The sequence below is a fragment of the Chelmon rostratus genome, chromosome 12 (genome assembly GCF_017976325.1).
Source record: "Chelmon rostratus isolate fCheRos1 chromosome 12, fCheRos1.pri, whole genome shotgun sequence".
Taxonomy (NCBI): domain Eukaryota; kingdom Metazoa; phylum Chordata; class Actinopteri; order Chaetodontiformes; family Chaetodontidae; genus Chelmon; species Chelmon rostratus.
This window is the reverse complement of record NC_055669.1, coordinates 4733744-4753009: the sequence shown is the minus strand read 5'-3', so window position 1 is coordinate 4753009 and position 19266 is coordinate 4733744. Positions and strand designations below refer to the sequence as shown.

Sequence of the window (19266 nt, the reverse complement as noted above, 5' to 3'; positions counted from 1 at the left end):
AGAACTGGCAGTGCCTGGAAGCTGTTCAGTGCATGCACAGACCCTGCAGAGAGGGCTGCTGCTACGCACCGTCTGTACTGTAGCATCCAGTTACCGGAGAAGCATTAGCATTCCATAGAATTATGTCACAGCCATATTTAAATCATACTCAAGCCAAGACACAGACTGGTTGACTTTTCTCTCGCTCATGATGAATGGCAGTTCAGTTTTCTTATTCATCTGATGGCTTTTCAAAACCAAATGAGGACTAGTCAGATCCGATCGAAGTAATTCCACTACTCACAATCACCACTGTCCTCACGGCAGACCAAAACAAAACAAGTTACAGTCTTCATCATTGTGCATCACATCCCTCTACAAACACTTCTTTCTGACATGTAGCTTGTTAGAAATGTAAAAGGATACATCCCGTATCTGGAAAGACTAACATGTATAGACTAATATATTTGGATCACCTAACATATCTACTAGATCACATATTAGTCACACAAGTCAACACTCTATTTATATCACAAATCCAGTAATACCAACATATATGTGTACCATACAGCATGTGCACAGGGCTTCCCAAAAGTGTGTTCTCTGTCAGTGTCTTCTCAAAAAACAGCACATACAAATTATGTCAAATATTTATGATAAATGATGGCGTCCGTCTAAATGGGGAAAGTCAGTCGCATTAAATATTGACTGTGCAACGTGAACACTATGAATGCTCTAAAACATTATGGATTATTTCCACTGAAACAAAGAGGCACTTCAAATCGTAACGTTAGTCGGCAAAGCGGCGGATAAATGAAGGAGATGAAACGAAAACAGAAATAAAGACGGTGTTTTTGGGAAGCCCGGGCATTACCTTTCCTCAGCACAGACTTCCAACTTCTGCTGCTTGCATGTTTGTATATCAGAGCGGTTCTGGTATCCATTAGCCAGAAGTGATCCAAACGTTGTATCTATAAAAGTGTAATCATGTTCTTTGTGATATTTTACAGTACTTTATACTCTATATGAAATAAATAGCAACTTTATATCGACCCTTACAACGTCTTTCTTCATTTGATTCATGTTGACTCTCAGTGGACGTGTCTTTTGTGGGCTTCTATGCATGTACAAATTATACGTTAAACTGCTGGCCGACTCGACAGTACAACACACACAAACACACACACACACACACAGAGTTTTGGCTCTTTGTGGCCTGATGCCTTTTTTTGCAAAAGTGTTTTCAGATTTCATCACAGGCCTAAATGCTAAAATAATTCCAATCACCATCTTTCATACTATCACACAGATATTTGTACTCATGACATATACAGTGATCAATACTTGCACAGCTTTAGATATGAATTTAAAGAACAAGTCCAAAGATTAAAGGTGCCGTCTGTCATATTTTGATACTACTGTGTTATGGATTGTTGAATTGCTAACGGCACAAAACAGGGATCATCAGGATGCATTTTGGACTGATTTCATCAGGGTCTACAGCAGTTTGCACATGTACAGCATGTCGACAGTTAAATACAGCTCCAAAGTGCTTATAAAAGAGGTGACAGAACCCTTTTTTTCTGTGCTGTGCGCCCTCAGGCATGTCAACAGTTTGACTTTTTGCCATTTCAATATATATATATATATACATATATAACTGAGGACTATAACAAGACCCTAGAGTAGAGTCTGCAGCAGTCCTACATTTGGCATTGTTGGGAAAAAAGAGGAAATAAGCAGCATCATTACAGACCTGTATCTGTGTACAGGCTAAATACTACTGTCATACTTTAGCTTCACATGTATGACGTCTTGCATGACTCACAAATGAATACACTGTCAGGAAGTGGGGACTAAGGGGGAATCTATGAGGGAGATCTATGTGTTGAACCCAGATGCAGACACTCAGGGCGCAGATATAATTTTAACACATTTAATAAGGGACACCAAAACTCAGGAAACTATGAAACACACTAGGGTCAAGGGATTACACATAACACGAGGGAAACGCAGACAACACTAAGGACGGGGACTCTACATAAGACAAAACATGAACAAAGACAAGAACAAGGCGATAAACAAACTAGAACTGTGGCAACTAAAAGACAAAGTCGAAACAAGGAACAACTCAAACCTGAACAGAAACACGGACATGAACAAAGGTAACGCAACAAGAAACACTTACATGAAACATAACACTCACTAAGGGACTATGGCTAGAACTATGACAATGGGGAAGAACGTAGACAGCAAGGTTACACAGACAACGACCTGACAAAGACTGGGGGAAAGACACGGACTTAAATACACAAAGGAGGGAACACTAATGACACACAGGTGGAAACAATCTGACAATCACACGGGAGGGAAAACACAGGAAGTAAAGAAAACCAAAGACACATAACATGAACCTTCAAAATAAAACAGGAAGTAACAAAACCTAGACAAAGACAACACACAATGGGAAACTTAGCAAAAACTGACGTGCATGGCACGGTTCATGACATACACCTGCATACTGGGACATTCTACCAAACAAGATTAAAGGATCAGTTCACCAAAAGGACTTTGTCCAGTATTGCTGAAACAGAGTCAGATGATATGAATATGTCAGAATGAAGTCAGTATTCTGACAGTCCTTCACATAATCCCTCAGTTACAGCAGACGACAGTCATACAAAGGCCTTTCTCATTCTTGTCTGTACTTGTGTTCTGGTGTTGTTGTGAAACGCTCATAGCCCAAATACTTTTACTATTTAAAGTCTGCTTGTAGCAACGTGTGGTCAAAATGAGCAGAGGTGTTCTGGCTCTGCCTGTTTTATCCAGGATACTTTGGAGGCTGACTTCTTTTGCAGCCAAGTACCCCAGAATACATTTTCAATGCCAACCACCACTGATGGCAGAGAGCTTGAACCAGGCTCACAGCTGACCAATACTGAACTGGTGGCATTCAAGCTGAGCTGGTGGTGTCAGCCAGAACGCAAATTGACGGCACCGTGTCCTCGTCTCGTCAGGAAGTTGCACTCTTGAGTTCAAACTCCTAAGTACACCTCAAGAATGTGAATTTATTTTGCACTCCAATTAACAGGACAGCCTGGGTTTTTTGAAGTGGGGTTGTATGAGGTACTCATGCATATGCTCAGTGTATTACCCACAGTAGATGGTGGTCATCACGCCCCCAGTTTAGAGAAGCAGACAGCAGCACCAGCATGACAGCAAAGATATAACCTACTGCTGCAGACAGCAGGGTCAGCAGCAAAACACATTCAAATAAAAGTTCCATCTAGAACAATCAATGCCAGTTAAGTGGACGCTATGTTGGTATCCACTATGTCTGTAAGGTCAGCCTGTCAGACAAGATGAAAATACGAGAAAATTAAAATGAGGATACCTTTATAAAGCAGAGCACTGAACAGGCCTAAAGAGAGGGAAAGAGGAAACTTCTGTTTCTTCCTCTCGTATTTCTAGGTATTCAATACAGTATTACTTGAAGTTTGAGTACAGCAGTGCTCTTTAGTGTCTATGTAACTTATTTAGTGGTGGTCTGCACCAGTGCTAGGAGTACTGTTTGCTGCTGACCCTGTCCGCAGTGCTGGGACCCCTGTCTGCTTCTCCAAACTGGGGGCTGCTGAGCACCAATGACTGGAGGTGATACACTGACTATAAATACCTATAAGCCCAAACTACCCTGTTAAGTAATTCAGGAGCATGGGAGACTAAATAGTGCACACAAATTAGAAAACAAATCTCATTGAAGAAGATCTATACAACCGCTTTTCATAATATATTCTTTATTGTTCTTTGAAGTAGCAAAGATCAAAGTGAAAAAGTTTATGATAGCCACATATAGTATAGACAGAATAATATCATGCAGATAGCAGATGGTTGTTGCTCTCAAAGGTCAAGAGGTCTCCATCTCGACACCTTACTCATGTCACGTTCAACTCCACTTCGCTAGTTTGCCATTTCACCATTTTCCTGTACAACAAAATGACATCATTGTCTTTTAATCGACCAATCACCGACAGGTCATGACAAAGGTCCAATCCAGTTTCAGACAGTGGACGACATGAGATCAAAGACAGTCAGACCCTCTGCATTTCACATCAGAACTGCTATCAGTGGATTAATCCAACTGCTAGACTAAGCTACACAGCAGATATTACAGTACAATATTGTATCTACTAAAGCACATGTAAATGTAAAATATCACCTGTTGTACATTTATATACAGAAGAAAAACACTGTACTGTGCTATAATGTGATGCATTTATGAAATACTTTGCTGCCTATACAAAAATCTACAAGTGTTCAGTTTAGTATTCACATATGAGATGTTAAAAATCAACAGCTAACTGCATTTCTTTGACATCAATCTCCGACATGGCCACCGCACAGTGATAAAAATAATAAGGAGGTCCAAAGCAAAGGTCAAATATACGCACGATAAACACACAGTATTTGTGGAAATGGCAGAAAAATCTCTCTAAAGACTTCTACGTTATTGTATGAAGTTTAAACCTACAGGGAAGCAGCTGAGAACAGGACGACACTGTTAATTTGCAGTCTCAATACAGAATGCGTTCATTTTTAGAGGTGTCGAAAGGATAAATGAAAATACTGTCAGATGATTTGGCAGCTTTTATTGAGCATGTAAAGAAAATGGAGTGATGTGTGTACTTCCTCTGTGACGCCTGTTGTTTAGTAAAACTCCTTTAGAACAGCTTCAGTCATAAATGCAGACTATCCATACTACATTCAGCAGGTTATATCGCTAAAACTTCATGATAATGCTATGTACAAGGTCTGTTTCGAATGTCTATACTACTAAAATAACTCCTTGCAGACCATCGTCTCTTTCTAAAATCTCTGAAGCTTCGACAGCTCACATGCTACCTCACCTTTCTCATACAGCCATGGGTAACTCAGCAAAATACTGGCTAGTTCCTCATTAATGTAAATATGCTGCACTGCATTAACCTTTCAACACGTTTGAGTGACCAAAGACCAAATCAGGTTTGAGGCTAAATCATTCTGAATATGTGGAAAAAAAGAAGAAGTGGTGGTTGAAAACTGCAGGCCTTGCTAAGATTTGATGTGTACGAAGCAACTCCACACAACACAGCAGCCAATACCAAATCACAGCTGAGGAGATACATGATGTTGTAGCCCATGAAGTGCTCACCCGCTGGGTGCGTTACAGTTATTCATAATAAACGCGCACGACAAGCGTCAGAAGCTGCAAAATATTAACCAATGGCTGGAATGTACCAGTGAAACTGAAGCTACAATAAACTTCAACGGTTAAATCTTTACAAGACCCAGAATCTCCTGGATCCATTTTTCATGTAAACTTTACGAGAACAAAGCGCTGACTTTAGAGGTCAGGTCTAAGAAGCGACTAACCGTATCCAGGCTGCAGGATGGATGTGGGCTCTACCTGTTCGACATCAACAGGTGCCCTCTGTAACTTTTCGCCAGAGATATGATAAGTTTGGATTTAAAGAGGCACAAAGGAGCTGCCCTGTACGTCCCACGTCTGCCCTTTTCAAATCTGACCGATGATGAAGAAGCCAAATGACATTATGCTTTCCTGTCTGAACTACGCTATTAAGATGTCACGTCTTAGCAACAGAGGGTAAAAAATGTGCTCTCTTTGTGTATCAAAGTTTTAAAACGACTGTCGGGTCCAACAGAGAATTAAAATGAGATAAAATACATGGTCTTATGAGATTTAGTTCTTTTGAGATATTTGTTTTCCGAAGATAAATGCATTCAATGTCATGATTGTATGCAAAACAAAATGTAAAATGCCATAAATTTAGCTTTTCCTAGTTGGAATACTTCCGCGTTTCACATAGGGACAGAAGAACAATGATCTCTGATTCATTTTGATTATCCATCCTTTTTTTTGGTCCGTTCCTGCCGTGCAGTATTTCACACTTAACAACTCACAATGCCGACCTCTAATCAAGCACACAGTCAGCCTTGGTGGCCAAGTAAACTTTTTTTTTTTAAATCTTGTGCCTGCAGCTGCTTCACAGTTAATGGTAAATGGCTGCTTTTTTCACAGTTTTCCTCTCATTCACCCTCTGACACACACACACACACACGCACACACACACACACACAATCATCAGCGGTGAAGAAGGACCAATGAGAACTGATGAAAAAGCATGAACAAAGACGGCTCTTACTGTGAAGCACCTGCAGAGTGTGTCAAGCCTGCGTTGATTCTGACTCGTCATTGCAAGTCATTCAAGAGTGGAGTTCAGCTAAATGGCATTTCACATCGTGTTTAGCATTAGCTCGTGACACCATGAATGCATTTAGCTAACGGAAACAAATGTGAAACCTCCATTTTATTTCTTTCTTTGTTGGGTTTGACAAATCTCCTATATTCTTGTACATATGCGGGCTGAAAGTGCTGAATCATTTTACAGCTCCTTGGGCTCGCCGTAGTCATTGTACATGACGGTGAGCGTCTGCTCGTCACAGGCCTTGTGTACGTCCTGGCCCATGTCGGACCAGTTCAGCCCAAACACCTTGGTGTCAGTGTAACGGCAGGACAGGAACTTGAGGGACATCCTGCGGAGGCCGATCTTGGGCTCCTGAAGAAGACCCTTACACCACGGGGAGAGCTCGTCTAACTGGGAGAGGATGAGGCCGGCCTTCCTGTTGGAACAAAGTGAGGGATAACTTCAATCATTCGAGGATTCAAAAACAAAGAGAAGACCAAAAATATAAATGAAGCCATTTGTTAGTACAGGAGGTGGACTCACAACAAACACAAACACAACAAACACAAACCTATACTTTACATTCTACTGTAATTTCATCATTGCAAGGGGATAACAATTGTGTGTGTTTGGTAAAGCTCATTATAGGTCGATATGCCAATAAATATATACTAATGTTTTTTGACATTGAAAAAAAGGGCTTTACACTGTATGTCCCTCTGCCAGGAAGCTTATTCATAACTGGAGACATATTCAATATTTTGTCTCATGATGCACAACAGTTTGTTGGCTCTCATTTGCATATTAGAGAACATGAAAATGTATGATACTGCTTTCCAGGTTATGAGATTCTTCTCAGTGCGAAGCAGGCAAACGCAGCATTCATATGCATGTATGTTTTATGTGATAGCAGAGATTTTAATGTGGCGCAAGTGCAAACAGAGCACAGCTTCAGTTCAGGCAGAGCACTGAGCTTGAGCTGATGGGCATCAGTAGTTTCATTCTTGCTTCACAACCACTGGCTCACTGTGCTGTGTGTCTGCTGCAGCTCCCGCCGACACCCTGACCTAGAGGTCTTCACAGATCCGCCAGAAGCCGAGGACCCGAGACCTGAGCTGGTATCTGTTAGGGTTTGGATCCACACTTGTGTGCGGTCAGTCAGGTCAGATTCTGTTAGTGAGGTTCCCCGGTCTGTTTAACATTATGTTTAATACCTGAGTGGGTCAGAGACAGCGCTGATCATGATGGAAGTGGACTGTGTGTGGATGTGTGTGTTGTCCCAACAGCAAATTAGCAATGCTAACGCTAGTGCTAGAGCAAATTGTTATTACAGTTTAAAAAGGCAAACAGTCGAAGTTATCTTTACCGTGCTACATGCAACAAAACTGCAAAGATGACTCTGAGTTTGTCATCCGTCACTGTGAAGGTGAGCGGGCGTCTCAGCTGAGATGAGTCATGTTGTTTCAATCAGCAAGAGAAGAATAACAGAAAGCCAAGATGTATTTGACCAACTTCCTCTGCAGGGAGGATGGATTACATGTCACGGAGAGGCACAGGGGAGAACTCATGTTTCACTAGGTAAGACACAAAGTTTTAAATGAACATTGCCTTTGTTAGGAAGCAAACAGCTGTGAAATCAGTGCTCATCAGGTCTGTGTCTCAGGCCAGGTTCAGGTCTGACATCTGAACCCGACCCTGACCTTGTCCTCATGTGATATTTGTGGTACTGTTATTTTGAGAGAGTTCACACATGTACTATATGTTCATTAAGAGGGATTCGTTCTACAGCAGAGTGATCGCTCGAGTTCTTCGGGAGATCCTTAAACAGCAGAGACTTAAGACAATCTTAGCCGTATTGTAGGCTAAGTCTGGGTCCTGGTTCGAGCTGGCAGCTGGTAGATGGTGGAAACTGTAGCCTTCCTTGACACCAAATTTTACTGCACCACTGGACCGCCACTGCACCTCCCTTCCTACTTTGTCTCACAGGAAGTCTGCAGGTTAGAAAAATGTCTCATTTTGACATCTACTTGTGTTGCATAAGTGTACTGGCATGACTTGCTATCTCCCCCAGCCCCACCCAGCTCGTCTCAGGTGTTTTGTAGGGGTTTAGAAAGTAGCTGATATCGCAAAAGCCAAGCAGCCAGTCAGCAACCAGGAAATGTTGCCAAGCATGTGAAGGAAGGTGAACTCTCAGTGTTGATGCACATCTGCCTTCAGATATACTCACTGTCTCCAGTCCATAAATCACACCGTGGCGCTGCTGTTGCTTTTGAATGACATCACTGCATGACAGAACCTAAAACCTACCCATCTACCACTGCCTCCTGTCTGAAGGAGCTCACAGGGTAAGGTGCACTGTTACTGACACATTCCAGCTTTGACCCAAAGCACACAGTGGCTGCCGAAGGTCTGGGTAGGAATGACGAAAGTAAAACAGTGGAAAAAATGAATGAATGAAGAAATGAATGACAGTGGCAAGTAAAGAGCTGGTCCTGCGGAGGAAAACAGGCTAATGGGCAGCTGTAATATAGAGGGGAGGCAGAGGAGAGACTATGAAATGCTTGAAACTTGTCCCTTGGCCAGACCAAGCCAGCTGAAAAATCATCTCCATTAGTAACACGATGCACAGAGTTCACATAAATACATCTCACAGGGACGCTCAGTGCAATAAATAACCATTAGGGCCGATGCAGCCTGTTTGGCCCTTGTAGTGAAACCCTGTCAAGTGTTTGTCTAAAGTCAGAAAATGGCAGCAGGGGAGGATTTCATTCATTCCACACACACTTTCTCCCCATTCTCCGGCCAAACCAGCACTTCTACAGCACAGTGTCCCCATCCTGCCAAGCCACAAGTCTGCTGGACGCACCAGAGCCACCAGAGCCGCAGCACATTATACTTATGAACTGATGACACATCAGAGCACCCAGGCCACACATTCAATGTGCCCCAGACCAGTTAAAGGAAATGAATGTCCATATCGAAGAAAAAACAAAGAGGATTTGTGTATTTCTAGGTGTTTTTACCTATCCGTCGCTCTGATTCTCTGCATCTCCTTTTCCCATGCAGAGCTGTTTCAGCAGCGTACTTCACCCCGCCCGCCTGCAGCTGTGTGGTTTCCCTCCTCTGTGCATCAATTTAATTTAATTTACAATGCATAAATGTGCAGGTGGACGCAAACCGCAGTGAACTCACAAATATGTTCTGCTAATCATCACGGGCACTCACCGGGTAGTCACGAGGCAGATCTGATGATGACTGACATGCAAATGAAGACGGAGAGGTGAAAACGAAAGCGGCAGTGAAAAAGGAGGCGACGGTAGGGAAAGCGACGGAGCTGATGGGGTCGTGATTCTCGCCGGTGATCTCAAAATGACCGGAAAGATGACCGATGACGCTGAAGAGAAACAAAATGATGGTGATGATACAGACACTGAAGGGTGCCTTGATGCAGAGGGGTAGGACAGAGGGGCAGCGTTTGGTTCAAATATGAGCGCTCTGCCTTATGGTCCACTTTGGATGGCAGTTTGGAGACATGGGCAGAGGACAGGGTTATGCGGGCGCACAAAGTATCATTTGAGCTTAATCCCTTGTAGCATCTAACCATGCCGCTAATTTTGGTTTCACTCATCCAGATTTGGAGATATCTGAGATCTATGCCTCCGCCTCAGCACAATGGAGGGGAACGGAATTCTGTTTTTGGTGGTCACAGCCCTGAAAAATTTGATTTGATGTAATGAATTTAACATCAACCATGTTTCAAGAAACAATGCTACTGCTACTTCGGATGATCCGCAGACCTCACTGTCAGCGGTTTTCTCAGGCACTGCCCTCGAGCCAACAAACGGCCCCCGCGATGGGAATGTCGGAACTAATGCAGGACTGTGTAACTTCTGCTTAACGGCGGCCACTGTGGCAGCGAGTGAGCAAGTCAGCAACCATTCAGCAAACTTAAGCCAGCTGCATGCTCCTTGCCTGCTCGCTAGATTCATTTTAAAGTGAAACGGTGGATTTTACATAAAGTCAGAGGGCTGAAACAATGGCAGCACGATGCACCAAAATAAAAAAAGTCACCAACTGTCTATGATTGTACAAAAATGTCATACATTCAACTGTACAATCGGTCATAACCAAATTAAAAATTTCACCAAACAGTTGAACTCTAGCTGGACTGCAGGAGAATGAGCGCCGCATTTTCTCTTAACTTTACTTTTTCTTTTAACTTGCAGCTTCACAGAATTTGCAGAATTGTAGAATATTTGTCTAAAGCATTAGCGAGAACATTTGCACGTCACTGACCTGCGGTTGCATGAGAATGAACGCACACACAGAAGCTGATCACAGGCCTGCAGACACATACACACACAGTCTGCAGCGAGTGTCACAGACCGGACACACACACACACACACACACATTCATTATACATGCAAACATAAGAAACATATAGAGAACGTAATAAGTGGCACATGCTCCAGTCTGGATTGATTAGCAGTCCGCTATGGATCCAGACCTTGATCCTGGATAAAAGCAGCCATTAGAAATAAGTAAGAAAATGTGTTGTTTTACTTGTAACTTGTGTGTTCCAGTCTTTGTGGCAAACTAATATCCTCTTGTCAAACATGCATTCAAATGATGAGCCACAAGTCTTTTTTTGATTTTTGATTTTGTTGATAAGCTGCAATTCTTTGGTGTTTTGAACCTAAAGTTGGCACTGACCAACACGCTGTAATAATACAGACACTGTGTGGCCTGCGGCCTCTGCTGTGCTTCATCTCTTAACGTAGCACATCACCATATTTCCTAGCATGTGTCAATGTTATTTCTGGAAAATAGATGTGTTCTGTACACCACAATTCAAATTCGAATTCAAACAGGCGAAACACCTTGAGTCGAACATATTTCTGCATTATTTTTGGCATTCCTCTCTAATTTGCAAACCATTTCACATATAGAGACACATGAGAAGCAACATCCTCTTTGCAGTCGCCTGGCTAATAGAAGTACTTTGTATTTGTTATTGAACTGTTCTTGGAACTGGAGATTTTGAATATTATTTGTTCCTAAGTACGCCCAGCAGGTCAACATCCCTATTGCAAATGCATATAGACAGAGACATAACAGCTACTCAGTTATGTCTTCTGCTCTGGAAACTGCAGAGAGAGAAATAATCATTTTAATGATGTCAGTCTGTCTGCAGGCAGGAGCGCTTGTGTTGGGACTGGTACTGTGCTGCCATACTGTCATTCATATCATTTTTCTGAAACCTCTTTATGTTCCCAACATTTTGCCACAGATTTCAGTGGTTTGAGAAAATCTGGATATTTATTTGCTTTAAATAAAGAAAAAAAATGTGGTTTGTTATGCTTTCATTTGTTAGGAAAGCAGAGGAACGTTTCGGAGCTTCCAAATAGCAACGGTTGTCACCATAAATCCTTGAGCATGTATAGGAGTGGAAAATACCCGCCGAGATACAGCGTGAGCGGCCCGTTGAGAGCACTCTCACCCCAAACCTTTGTCGCTTTGTCTCTGCGCATACAAGCAGGCACGTAGATGCACGTGCATGGTCATGTGATACACATGTACATTAATATACACTGTTGATACAGATGCACTTTAAGGCACACATTTGCATGGCAAGGTGTGCACACACACACAAACACACTTTGAGGGTCACATAGAAGGAGGAGCAGAAACAAACAACAAAAAATGCTGCAGATTATGACTTTAAACTATGAGCACACACTCGAGGTATTCATGGGTTCAAATTTTTAGACCTGATCAGAAACAGACCTGTGGCAAAGCCACCCCAACCTGATGTGCTTCAAGTCGCAGATATCTGGGCTGATTAAAATGCGTCGTGAGAGTTAACACAGCAGTTATTAAAAACAGACAGTTTCTGGCCAGCTTCAGGGAAAGATTGTGATTTTGCACACATCGCGTCTGGTGTCACCTTTGACTTCTTAGATATCGAACTACTACTGAAATTTATACAAAAGCACTTTAGGAAAAGACATGCAAGTAAATGTTTTGCAGGTGTGATCAGTGGGAGCATTTCCAGGAATTAATCACTAGAATAATGTATAAAGTTTTCTTATTTTGTTGATTAAAAAACAGAATCCAGGCAGCATTATGTACTTGCTGTTAAAAATTACTTGTCTATTAATGTCATTTCTAGTAGGCAGGGCTGGAATATCCTACATGTTCATAAAAGGCAGAACACTGAAGATATGCCATCATCAGTGTAGCTGCCTCTGCTTCATTATGTTGAACTACATGGAGCGTTTCAGAAAATAATGGAAAAACTGCACAATCAAAGTGTCATTACTAATTTCTATAAATAGTCTGTCAGCTCCAAAGCCACGGTGTCGTCCATTCGACTGGAACCAGACGAAGCAGCATCTCGGACCTCTCGAGGACAGAGGTGAGGTACTGATAAGTAAACTCAAAACCCTGTATGCCGATGTTGATAATGGGATATTTTTCCTGGAAAGTGAGTTTGTAAATATTTTTGTTTCTGTTCACTGTTCAGTATCACAGAAACTAATAAATCACTGCTGGATGAGCAGCTGAAAGGCACTTCTACTTTAACTGTGTGTATTTTTGTCTTTCTCTCAACTAGAAAAAGTCAGAGAGCAAAGTAAACAGTCTGCTGTGATTATGATTATGATTTCCTGAGAGGAATTCCAACCATAACAATACTTATTATGGCAAGCGCTCCTCTGATTAGAGAGACTGTCATGTAAAAACAAAGAAAATAGGAAAAAAAATCAAATATTGTTCAGTTCGTCGAAGGGCACTAAGTCCAAGCAAGGACATGGTCAGGACTGAAACCAGGCCAGGGTGGAGGATTTTCTTTCAGCCCAGCCAAAACATCCAGCATTTATAAGTCAACCGCCAAGCGGCGTGCCTTAAATGATGGGTACTCTCCTGGCGATGACAAGATCTGGCCCTCGGGGGGGAGAAGTGTCAGGCTTTCGGAGAGACAGCCTTTCGGTGAGTTTATGGTTTGAGTTAAAACGTCACGCGATGTTGCATGAAAAAGGCAACAAAAATGTCCTCCGCGGGATGCCAAGCGGTCTCGTCAGTGAGATTCGATATGTTTCTAAAAACAGCAGATCTGAGTTTGTGCTGCCACGAGAAAGATAAAGCCACATTTGTTCATTCATTTGGTTCCAGATATTGCTTACTTGGCTGATCGGAGTTTACATTGAGTCAGAGCCTGAGCAGAGTTCTTCTTATCTGTATTTTGACTCGCTAATGAAAATCTCGTTTATTCAGTCCTCATTGTTTGTGACAGAGAAAGCGGGGAATTCTCTCCAGAAAACAATGAGCTGATCTGAGAAGATGAACCCATGTGTGTGTGTTCGTCTGTGGTCTGTACCGTGTGTGTGTGTGTGTGGACCTGTATTACTCTGTATTACTCATAAATCAGTAACTTTTAGGGTGAAGGTGAGGGCGAGGTCAGGGTAAGGGTTGGGGTTAGGCATGTAGTGGTTATAATTATGGTGAGGGTAAGTCTCCATGAATGTACGTCTACGTAATGTCCCCAAAAGTGATGGAAACACGGCTGTGTGTGTGTGTGTGTGTGTGTGTGTGTACTACAGGGAACCCTGTCTGCTCTCGTGTTTACTGTCGGCGGCACCACAGATGTGTTGTTTGGGTAGGAGAGGTATAATCCCTCATAAGTGGACAAAGAAATATTGATTTAAGAGCAAACCACAAACAAAGGGGGCTCGCAGAGGGATTGTTATGGAGAACAAGGACCGTCCTGGCCTGGATGTTATTTAAAGGTTTCCCTGTAGAGTTTTGCACTTCTGGTAGCGCTATGGAGCTGGCTTTCTATGGCTTACACTGTGCACGAACACGGGAACACACATACACACGCGTGCACGCGGGGTGAAGCGATGCACAGTCCTGGTTTTACTTTGAATCTGCTGTCAGGAACCAGCAGCTGGTAAATACCAGGTGTGCCGGCTGATGATGTCACAAGCCTGTGATGTCACCATCTGAAGTTATTCTGAAGTCTGAGGTTTGTCACAAAAAATAACAATCATGATAATAATAATAACAATGATGTGTTAGTTCTCTAATTCATGGTCTTTGGAGTTTTCTAAAAATCCCAAATGTTGGACAAAAATGACAGAAACTTCAAGGGCTTAAAATGAATGATCACTCATAAACATTTTAATGTGAGCAGGAGAGTTTCAGGAAACCCTAAATTTTAACAGTCTGAATCTGAATCAGCACTGATAATAGGCCTAAATCTAAAATACGTGCATGTAAATTCCCCCAGTAAACAATATAACCTGGTAATAGAGGCTAGAATAGGAGCGTAGCGCGCTCATTTGTAGTATCCGAGCTGCCGGGTGCTTTATATTTTATAGTTTTTGAGATCCAGACACTGTGCTTTTCGGTAAAAGAAGAGAAGAAGAGAGATGGAAGAAGAAGAACAGATGTCTCACAACAGCAACAAGAACAACAAGGTTTTTTTCAGCAGTGAATGCCCGGACCCCTAATGATTGGGTAGGTTGAATAAACAACGGTATTTCCGCACATCCCCGATGTTTACCGGCCTGACTACACTGTGATACTTTATACCAACAAACCATTGGCTTAGAAAAATGTTTAAGGGTATAATCTTTATCCTAATATGACCATAATGTTTATTCACGCTGAGACAGAAATACAAAGAGCGGGGCTAGATCAGACGCCGCTGTTCCGAGTCGACCTGCGTTCAAATGAATGACAATGATCAAAATGATCTTAGGTGCTGTCGCAGAAGCGGGCCAACATCAACACTGGATGGCTGAAAAGTCGGAAACTTTGCGTGACCCTTGCTTTGGTTCCCTAAAAAATGATATCAGTCGTATTTCTGTCCTGGCGTCGGCGCAGCCATTTATACGCTGCGTTTGTTTTTCCCAGCGGCCGAATAGCGTCAGAGAAACAAAGTGTCTGACGCCGCGGGGAGGTTGTCAGCACACTCAGACACACAGCAGTGGAGCGTAAACCTCCCTGCCTGCCCGCTTGCTCGCTAACAACAGGCAGCACACGGCGCTGCTTCAGGTCCAGCGCGGAGCCGCCTCTCACACCGAACCAGATACATAGGAAGGCCTAATGTTCATTTGATGACTTGGCTAAACAAAGCATGTTTATACTTCCTTTCCCCCGCTGCCAGGCCTCACCTTGAATGCACCTCTCCTCCGCTTTTCCAGCTCTGAGGTGCCTTTATTAACATTAATCACCCCTCCCTTTAACTAAATTGGGGGGCTGTTAATCTAAGTGTATTTTAATGGAACACTTCAGAAGCAACTCCCTCAATTACATCAACTCTTTCCAGCATGGTCCCTATTAAAAACAACCTTTCATTAAGGGCGGGGGGAGCCCACAGACACACAGAGGAACAGAGGGAATTAAGGGAGCCTTGGCTAATCAGTTTCACCTGCCAAAGTGAAAGCACGGACCACAGACTGCCATTTATATTTTATGTCGGACACATGGCTCTGTTTATAAAACATTAAGCTACAATTTCACATTACGGCCACTTATCTGCAGTTTGGGGGGAAATATGGGGCCCTCCATGGTTGCGCCTTACGAAATGGCCCCGGTGATGTCACGGAGGTTAAGCCCCCTCAGCTTCCCAGTCAGATTGAATGAATCTCCCCCGTAACTCTAATTCACACAAGCAGCCGCCTTGAATCAAAGACGGCACTTTGGGAGCTGGGAGCGGAACGTCTGCCCACCTTTGAGAAGCAAAACACGGGTCGGACAGTGCCGAGCTTTGAGCGGGCTGATACCATGGAGATCTGGCTCTCGAGCCACTGTTAGATTTGTTAGCAATTGTGCTGGAAAACAAGGTGATTTGGAACAAATTACAGCCTGCTTTGAAGGATGTGAGAAGGAAACGCTTTGGCTGGATTGGATTACCTTTGTTTTGGTTTTGTTTAGAGTGTTCGGGTATTAAGAAGTAGGGCTGCCCCCTTTTCAGGATACAATGATTTTAGCGTGCACTGCCGCTGCTTACTCTTGTGCCCCTTTATTGCCTCTATTGTCTCTTGACTTCTTCTGTCCCTCCCTCTGCTGCACACGTGAAAGGTCGGCAGGACTGAAAATGCTAGATACAATGCAGGGTCAGGGCAGCAGAGAAGCCTCAGTCCAGGAGCAAAAATTATGAGATGAACAAACAACGATGAAGTTAGCAATCTGTGGACATTTAGGAAAAGTTACTGAAGCTCAAGGGAACAGCAACATTCAAGTGACAGTAATACAAACATGTGGCCTGGCATTGCCATGCATCAGGTGCAGGCGTGTGGTTTGCCCAGGCATGAAGGGTCCAGTGTGCGCCATCAGAACCGCATGTTGGACGCAAATCACACCTTTTCGAAAATGGATTAAGGGGGATTCAATCCATACTTTCTTTCTTTAAGAACTCAAAATAATTTGTCTAAAACATTTGCTCAAACAGGACAAGTGTATATACATATTTTCAGCAGCGGATGAACACACATTCGGTGCATCACATGAGTATTTTGAGTTGTATGATTTAATCAGCACACTTGATGGTTTGAGCATGTCTTCTACAAGTAGATGGGATTGTGAGTGAGGTCCATGAATCACTGCTAAGATGGGAAGAGTGAGGAGTGAGGGGTAAAGTCATCACTAATGGAGCATATCTGTAATTTTAGCCCGGTCCAAATCTGCCATATGTTCAATTTTTATAGACTGCGAGCAGCTACATCAGAGTCTGGGTTTTCCAACATATCTGAAATCGCTGGTGAAAGGGACCGTCTGCTCGAATTGCACTTTGAAGTGGCGTTCACACCAAACCAACCCAGACTCTTGTCTAGGTGCCACTTTTCTTCGATCTCGCAGCCAGGCTGTACTGTTATTGTTCGAAGATGTCAGTGTCAATTGTACAAGTTCAGCACGACAGATTTTTCACAGATTTTCATGGTGGGAGGGCAACTCATGAATGGAGCGGACGCACTCACACACACATCTCTGCGATTTCAGGGACTGATTACAGCGAATACGGTCAACACATTATTAAAATGGCTCAGGCTTTTGGTATTCTGTAAAAGTCTGACACGTAGACTTGTGTATTATTGGGTCCTTCTGATTAATTGGCCATCCAGCTGAAGTTGATGATCAATTTGCTGGAAGGAATGCATATTTCTGATCTGAGGTCACGTATCCGAGACGTGGGCACTTACGACGTACGAACTGAATTCCAAACGTTTGACAGTCTCACCGTTTGTCATTTTCCCTCCCTCATCCACTGCGGTCTAAAGCACCTCGGACAAATCTGCCCAAAAAAAAGTGGTTAAGAGATGACTGTACCTGGGTCCTAGCTCATCCTCACACCTCCAGGTGAATTCTCCAAAGCTCTCGTAGCGCTGGTTGTAGTGGTACAGAACACGGTGGAGCGTGGGAGCACCCAGGTCCATCAGAGTGTTGTAGGCCGTCTGCTGCTCCTTCCCACTGGTGTAACCATTGAACAGGTTGTAGATCTTATCGGCTATCTCTGGAATGGCAAACACAATCGTGGGTCAACGACTCCAAACAACATAAGATAACCTCGCATCATGGCAGCTACGCGTGTGTGAAAAATGCGAACTTCAGTACCAAGTCATAAGACACATCAGTAATCAGCAAACAGCTTACTTCTGTTTACCAAACTGGTATTTTTGTGCTGCTTGATACCAAATGATCCTCAGGGGAAGACAAAAGAGTTCTAATGTTGGTTTTCTCTGGACGAAGCACAGCCTGCAACTGACAAATATCCTCATTCTCAATTCATCTGCCGATTATTTTCTCGATGAATCATCTGGGCTGTAAAACGTCTGAACAAGGCGAAAACATTCCGATCCACATTTCGTAAAGCCCAAGGTGACATTTTCAAATGTCTTGCTGGGTTCACCCCGCAGATATTAACTTAACGATCACATAAAACAGTCAGGGCTGCCTGAAAAATGCAGATTAAAAAAAAAAGGAACTGATAATTTGTTGCAGTCGCAGATCATTTTTCTCTGTCGTTTGACTGGTTAATTATTTGGCTAATTGTTGCAGCTCTGAGACACTGTTAGGGTCTGATGTGCTGCTTCCAGTGGAGGGAGGACTTCTCCTCTCCCATCAGAATTTCTGTAGAAACACAAAGCAAATCTACGCAGTCCCCATTAATGGAAATGCGAAGCCCTCTCCTATTTCTTTTTATACTGCAGCCACACTTCGCAGCTCAGATTAAAAACACAGATGTCATTTTATATGCATATCTCGACATCAATAACATTTCAAAATGAATAAATCATTAACATCTCCCCCTGAAGCCAAAGCGGATTAAGATTTTCTTCAAGTAGGAAGTCGTCTCTTCATGGCTCGTCACATCGGTGACTTATCCACCTGTCCTGGTTAATGATGCCGATAAAATCTGTTCAAAACAGAGCCACGAAGTGGAAGTATTGTATTTCACAGCATTCATGTATTTCCAGGCGTTAAAATAAGCAGTGTAAGCCAGTGGCGTCACACCTTTGCTACAAATCTCAACTCTTTTCTCTTTTCTTTCACTTTTTAATATATGGAATAACAACATTTTATAGTGAATTATAGTGTGAAGGGTTCATAAAGGGTCCTACTCTGGAGAGCAAATGCCTGTCCTTTGAATTAGCTGTATGAAACAAACAAACCCATACAGATGTTCAACTTTGTTGTACCACAGTCACCTCGAGCGTATATGCACAGCGTTGGAGGATGAGACTCGTCTCCACCTGTGATCAGCACTGAGAGGTGATTCACCTTTCCGACTCCAGGCCGTGCCTCTTTCCTCACCTTGTGCCTTGACGTCATCCACAGTCGGGCACGGGGTCTTGATGGTGACCTCACTTGGACTGGAGCGGCGCCCTGTGTTGTCTACTGCCCACAGCCGGAACCTGGACGCACAAACACGCACACATGTGAATGTTCAGCAAGTCTGCTGCTGATTGTGGGCGATAAATAACCCTCAGCCAAACGGGTTCTGCAGGTACATTTAGATTTCCGGCAATGGGGTTTGGT

General features: G+C 43.1%; 1 protein-coding gene across 1 annotated transcript in view; it reads right to left on the bottom strand.

Annotated features, from left to right (window-relative positions):
* Nucleotides 1-6185: 6185 nt before the first annotated feature.
* astn1 (astrotactin 1) overlaps nt 6186-19266 on the bottom strand; it is a 352841-nt gene continuing 339760 nt past the window's right edge. The window contains exons 22-24 of the mRNA XM_041949058.1: nt 19042-19142; nt 17557-17740; nt 6186-6657 (exon numbers count right to left, since the gene is read on the bottom strand). Of these exons, the coding sequence (XP_041804992.1) occupies nt 6420-6657; nt 17557-17740; nt 19042-19142 (523 nt within the window). The 3' untranslated portion in view covers nt 6186-6419. The remainder of the gene's footprint in view (nt 6658-17556; nt 17741-19041; nt 19143-19266) is intronic.